This window comes from Notamacropus eugenii, chromosome 6 (genome assembly GCF_028372415.1).
Source record: "Notamacropus eugenii isolate mMacEug1 chromosome 6, mMacEug1.pri_v2, whole genome shotgun sequence".
NCBI lineage: Eukaryota > Metazoa > Chordata > Mammalia > Diprotodontia > Macropodidae > Notamacropus > Notamacropus eugenii.
In genome coordinates this window covers 305,616,081-305,622,836 of record NC_092877.1, presented here as the reverse complement: position 1 = coordinate 305,622,836, position 6,756 = coordinate 305,616,081, and the positions used below count along the sequence as shown (strand labels likewise).

Genomic DNA, 6,756 nt, shown 5'->3' with positions numbered 1-6,756 from the left:
GAATCCTGTGAAGTGGTTTTATATCTATAGATATGGATATATACATAGATATATAATGTGTATATGTATATGTACATATGTGTATATATGTATATGTGTGTATGTCTATATAGGTATGTATACATGTCTTTATATCTACCTACATATATATGTATATATATATGAATTTCTTGTATAGTACATAGCAAAATCCAGAATGGTTATATTCAAGAGAAAATTCTTCCATTCCCTTAGCGCTTTCATTTCTTTCCTCTCATTCAGTAGCTTGAGACAAAAAGTCAGTACTCACGAATTAAAGCAGGAAGCGTCTCCTGTCATCCTCAACTTCTCTCCTATAACTAAAAATACTCCACCCAAGGTTTTGGAAATGTTTTATTTGTGTTTTTGCAGAAACCGTAGCTATCCTCAATAGGAAAGGCCACTTAGTCGGTCGAAGATGCCTGGATAGCTCCTATCACGAACATCCAAACGCTAATTCTCTGGAGACAGCAGTAGTCATGACACTGCAAAGTCTCAATGGAGATTTGTTATCAGAATCTTGTCTGGAAAAGAGTTTAAATGAATAGCTGAAATTATGAAGAAATAGACAGTAAACTATTTTAATGTTTTGGGGGTCGGTTGACAAGTATTCATTTAAGTGTTCACTATATTCCAAGCATTGTGTGAAGTGCTGGAATACAAAAGAAAAAAAAGCAAAAACAGGTTCTCTGCCTACAGAAAGCTCACCTTCTAATGGGGGAGAGAATATGAAAAGATCTAGGTACACATATAAGTGTCAATGGAAGGTAATCTGGGAGAATTCGCTGAAAGGGAGGATGGAACACTGGGGAAAGCTTCTTGCAGAAGGGAGGCTTTGAGATGAATCTTGAAAGAAGCCAGGGATGGTAGTAGGTAGAGGTGAGGAGGGAGGCATGTTATTGAAGGCATAAGGCACAATCAGTGCGAAGGCAAAGAGTCAGGATATGGAAAAGATTTGAAGAATTCCATAGAGATTTCTCTGTTTACACAAGTCAGAATCAATTAGTTATTTGTTTGGAAACCCCAAAATACTTGGCTTTAACCTAACCTCACATTTCTGCCTTATTCATGAGAGTCTTTGTGTTCTCATTGTGCAAACTTATCATTGTATCTCTGAAGTTTTAAATTGTTTGGGAAATCTACATACAAAGAGAAGTTAGCAACTTTTAATATCTCAGTATTTCACAAGCAATCACTGTCCTTAGAATTTTAAGGACACTGTCCTTAGAATAAGTATCTGATATTCAAGTATCAGGGCCACATGCTGTGACAGGCAGAGGGAACAGGACTTTGTGGGAGAGCTACCAATTATTTTAAAGAAATATTAGGGTGCCACTCTCTGGTTTGGTTTTCACCAGTATCTGCCCATTTTCAGTTTTTAAATTTCAGAATTCTCCACTAAAATCTATCCCAAGGAAGTATGGTAGGTCTAAATGAAGGAAAACGGCTTAAAACCTCAGCCTGGTGAAAGATATCTCTCCTAGAACTGACTAGTTCATTTGAATAGTTAAATTAAGTGCTGAAATTCAGCCTAGTTTAATTGATTTTTATCCCTAGACATCATCCTCCTAGCTAAAAAACCAGAGGCCATACCCTGGAAGGCTCAACTCTTTCATCTCTGGATCTCCCACCTTGGGGACCCTTTTGTCTTATACTAACAGATTATACTGTGCCAAATGACAAAATTAGGGCCTAAATCAACGTGAAGACATGGCAAAAAAAAAAAAAAAAAGAGGCAATCCTTCCTCTTTCCATCCTCTTTGGCCTTCCAAACTCTACAAGAATCTCAGTGCTAGAAGAACACTCAAAAGACATCTAATCCAAGCCATACCTAGGCAGAAATTCTTGCTATGACCTCTCCAACAAATGGCTCTCCAAGCTTCCATTGGGAGAGGGGATTCTGATACAGCCCATTACTTTTGGGTAGCTCTAATTGTTAGTAAGTCATTCCTTGCATCAGGCAACAGTCTTCCTCTATGCAAATTCAGTCCTTCATTCTTAGTTTTTTCCCTGGGGCTGAGCCTAAGATGTCCAGTCACTTTCTCCTTCAACAGAACAACTTTTCAAATGCTTGAAGGTGGTCATTATGTCTTGCCTAAATCTTCTGTTGTCTGGACTAAATATACCCAATTTCTTCAGCTAGACATAATATGAAATGGTTTTAAGTGCCCTTGTTTTCTTATCAAATGTCCTTCCTGAAATGTGATGATTAGCATTAGAAAGCTAACATAGGAGCTCTATAGGACTATCATATTTCCTGATGTGGGCATGTGTTGCCATTATGTAGTCTTTCCTGGCTGACATAGCCTACTGAAGACTCAAATTGAGGTAGGTGGTGCAGTAGATAGAACTTTAGACTCTGAGTCAGGAAGACCTGAGTTCAAATCAGGCTTCTGACATTTATTATCTGGATGACCCTGGGCAAGTCACTTAACCTCTGCCTCAGTTTCCTCAACTATACCCCCCATGGTTGTTGTGAGGATCAAATGAGATATTTGTAAAGCACCTAGCACAGTGCCTGGAACATAGTAGGTGCTATATAAATGCTTGTTTTCTTTCTTTTCACCAAATTACCAAGATCTCTTCACATGAATTGTCTTCTAGCCCCGCATCTTCCATCCTACGTTTGTGCAGTGGATATTTTTAATTCAGTTATATGACTTTACATTTATCATAATTAAATGTCATCCTGTAAAGCTTCCACTTACCATTCTAGCCTATTTAGATCTATCTGTTTGAATCCCAGTACTTCCAAGCAAAACAAAGGCACCGAACCTTGATGCTGTAGAAATAGAAAAGATAGCTTTGGACAACTGATTGGCCATGGGAAGTGAGTGAAGAGTCAAGGATGATGCTAAGATTTGTGAAATAGGTTGACTACAAGAATGATGATGCCATCTTGACGGAAATAGAGCAGATAATTTCCCAAACCACACACCCAATCCTAATCTCTTGAAGTCCATTTCTGCATCTCTAACTGCTTCATGGACATTTCAAACTTGATGTCCTATAGGCATCTCAAATTTAATATGTCCAAGCAGAGTTCATTATCTTCCCTCCTAATCAAGTCCACAAGCATTTATTAACTATTTAGTATGAGCCAGGCAGTGTGGTAAGTGTTGGAAACCTTCTACTCTACCAGGCTCACAACCTCAACGTCACCCTTGACTCTTCTTCCTTCTACCCACCATATCCAATCAGTCACCAAGACTTGTTCATTCTATATTCATGAAACTTTTGGTTCCTCCTTCTCTTTACTAACAAAGTCACCACACTAGTTCAGAAGTTAGGTACCTGTCACTTAAGACTACCTTAATAGAGTTCTAATTGATCTCACTGCTTCCAGTCATTGCTGTCTTGGAATCATCTTCCAAATGGCTGTCACAATAAGAACTCAGGTCTCTCTGACTCCAACTCCAGCACTCTATGTATTCTACTCTCTAGGAGTTGTCAGTGATATCAAACACAAGCTTGACTAGATGGTCTCTGGTCTCTTCTAATTTGTAGACTCTGTGATAGTGTACATAGGTTCTAAAATATTTGCACATATTTCCAAATGTCCAGGTCTCCAAAATAACAGTCATCATTCTTGCAGAAACCTTGTTTACACTTAATTTGTTTAACAAACTCTTCATGTGATGGGTAAGGCTTTACCAAGCTATCAGTAATTCTGAATTAGTGGCATATGAACCATGCACCAAAATGAACTATAGTCTCTATTATTCTCATAGGATGGTAATAATACACTAAAAGCTTTTCCTCTGAATTATTCATTTCTTTTGTACATTTACTATCAATGTGCTTTTTATTTAATAGCAAAGATTCAAATGATTTATAGGCACATTTGACCAATGGAAAAGGAAAGGCAATACCATTTCTGTATATACTGAGATGTTTCCAGATGTAGTTGGAATTACTGAGTTATAGCCCATTAACTGGTTTTTTATTTGCCTTTGTTTTGCATACTTTTAAATATTTTTTTCCATTGCACAGTGAAAGCAACATATAAGTGATTTTAAGAAAGCTAAGCATTGGATTCATAAAATTATGATGTGCATAGTATGCGGGTCATAACAAATATCAATTGGCATGTAAGGTAAAGCTGAGGGAGTTGAGGCTTTATCTAGTAATGAAGAATCAGTGTCTGAGAATGAGAAGGGGATATTCCAGGTCCCCTAATTCAACATCTCCCTTGGGGAGCTTAATGCAGAAATGAAGTAAGAACAGGAACCTTGGGAGTCAACAACGGCGCCACGCTAATAAAAGTTTACGTTTACATAGCACTTTAAATCTTACGAAGTGCTTCCCCTACAACCACTCAGTGAGGTAGGTAGTTCAGATTTTAATCTCCTAAATTTAAAGATGAGGACACTAACCCTCAAATGGGTTAAGGGATTAGACACTGAGTTCAAATCTGACCTCAGACATTTATTAGGTGTGTGATCCTGGGCGAGTCACTTAATCCCTTCATAGCCTCAGTTTTCTCATTGGTAAAAAGGGGATGATCATAATAGTGTCTACCTCACAGGGTTATGAAGATCAAATGAGAGAACACATGAAAAGTACTTCATAGGAAGATCTGACCACCTTCAAGCCCTGTATAAATACAAGTAATGGTTGATGATGATGATGATGAAATGGTCATTTAACCTCTGAGAAATGCCTTTGAAGACAAAGCAATTCCCTCCCAAATAGCCCATTCTATGTTTTAAAATTTCTTACTCTCACTGTGAGAAGCTTTGTTTTTGCTCATACATCAATCTTAAATCTCACTTTCTGCTTCTTCCACCCTTTGGTCTTTCTCCATCTTGTTCCCACCATGACCTACCACCATCTCCATACATAAATATCAAGCCTTGTCTCCAGGCTAAAGATGTAGAGTTCCTTACACCATTACTCATGACATGGTCCCCAGTTCTGGTGCCACCCTGATTGCCCTAACAGGGACACATGGTTGAACAAAGTACTCCAGTTGGGATCTGAACAAGAGGAAAGGAAGGGGGGGAATAAGCATTAAATAGTACCTACTATGTGTCAAATTTGCAAATATTATCTCACTTGATTCTCACAACAATCCAGTTATCATCACCATTTTACAGTGTAGAACTTTGCCTCTCCCTGTTAAATCATGTATTATTTGACTTTAGCTTGTTGAGACCCTTGAGTCTTGGCTCTGTCATCCACTGTTTGGCTTATGCCCCTCAGCTTTGCTTTTCTACAAATTTGGGAAGCATGGCATGGATAAATCATCTAAATCACTGATAATAATTATTAAACAGAATAAGGTCAAGGAAAGATCCTAGAGTCAAGGTACTCTGAGATTCCATACACCTAAAACCATAGCTAGCTCTCATTAATAATAATAGCTAATATTTATATAGCCCATGTTATATGCTATGTGCTGTACAAATATCCCATTCTTGATTCTTGTAACAACCCTGGGAGGTAGATGTTGTTATTATTCTCTTTTTCTTTACAGATGAGGAAACTGATACACACAGAGGCAAAGTGACTTGGCAAGGGTCACACGTAGTAAAACACCTGAAATCAATCCTTTATCCATTAAACTAAGGGGTTGAAGTAGATGACCTCTAAGATCCTTTCAACTTGAAAGGTATGGCATTCATAAATGAAACTGGAAGAACATAAGATGTTGAGCCCAAATGTGGTATAGCCACTGCCATCAATCACAAAAATAGACCAGTATTGGTGAATTTGTTCTACTTCATGCTCCTGTTTCCAGATAATATTATGCCCATTGCAAACCTAAAAATACTGCAAAGCTTCCTGAAGCAAATCCATAACCACTTACTAGAAATCAGGGTTACAACCCACAGAGAAAAAAACCAAGAGGTGAAGAATGGGTATGATCCAAATCATTATATGCAATTAGATCTGCCCATTGAGTTAATCTATCAGCATTATGTTTTAGATAAGCACTATAAATATATAATGATCTGGGCATCTAATTAAATAGGAGAAGAAAAATCTAGATCATATTTTGGAAGTCATGTAACACTTTCCATAATCACAAGCTGCTCCCTCACACCAAAGCCCTCCATTTTAATATTCTCTTAACAATATTATATGGCCGTAAGTCATAAATTGATATAATCTCCAAAATATTAACATTGAGGATGACTAGAAAGGGAATTTGGTCAATTTAAGTAGGATGTAAAGTTCCATTCAGGAAATAACATAGAAGATTACTAAAAGTATGCATGACATAAAAAAGACAGCATAGTTATGGATTAACAGATGAAAAGCTAGACTTAGACATTAGTACTCACAAAATATCAAAAGGCTTGAAGACAGCCTCCAGTACATTGAATAGATTTTCTATGTGATCTGTGCCATTTGGGGATTACCCACATCAGCAAAGTAAAGCAGTAGATTTAACAATCATTTTTCAATTGGCCTAACTATGACTTCTACTCAATGATCCTAATTCTATCTGGAGCCAAGAAATGTAGCTTCTCTTCCACATGACAACTCTGGAATCTCTGAAGATCATAATCATTTAGGTTGTAAGTAACCTTAGAATTCATTTGGAACAAAATTTTCTTGTTCCCAATACCTAAGGATGAATTCTTCCCTTTTAAGTGTTTATATATAGCCTTCACTTGAAGATCTTTGGTGTTGGAGAGCACACTACCTCTTCTCAAAGCAGCTTGTTCCATTTTTTGACAGCTCTAATTGTTAGAAAATCTTGTCCTTACAAGGATCAAAGATCTGCTT

The 6,756-nt window shown here is 37.4% G+C and overlaps 1 protein-coding gene across 1 annotated transcript in view; it reads right to left on the bottom strand.

The window, feature by feature from the left end:
• Positions 1-417: 417 nt before the first annotated feature.
• Positions 418-6,756, bottom strand: part of PIKFYVE (phosphoinositide kinase, FYVE-type zinc finger containing) — a 118,556-nt gene continuing 112,217 nt past the window's right edge. Inside the window, exon 42 of the mRNA XM_072617428.1 lies at positions 418-542. Within this exon, the coding sequence (XP_072473529.1) occupies positions 514-542 (29 nt within the window). The 3' untranslated portion in view covers positions 418-513. The remainder of the gene's footprint in view (positions 543-6,756) is intronic.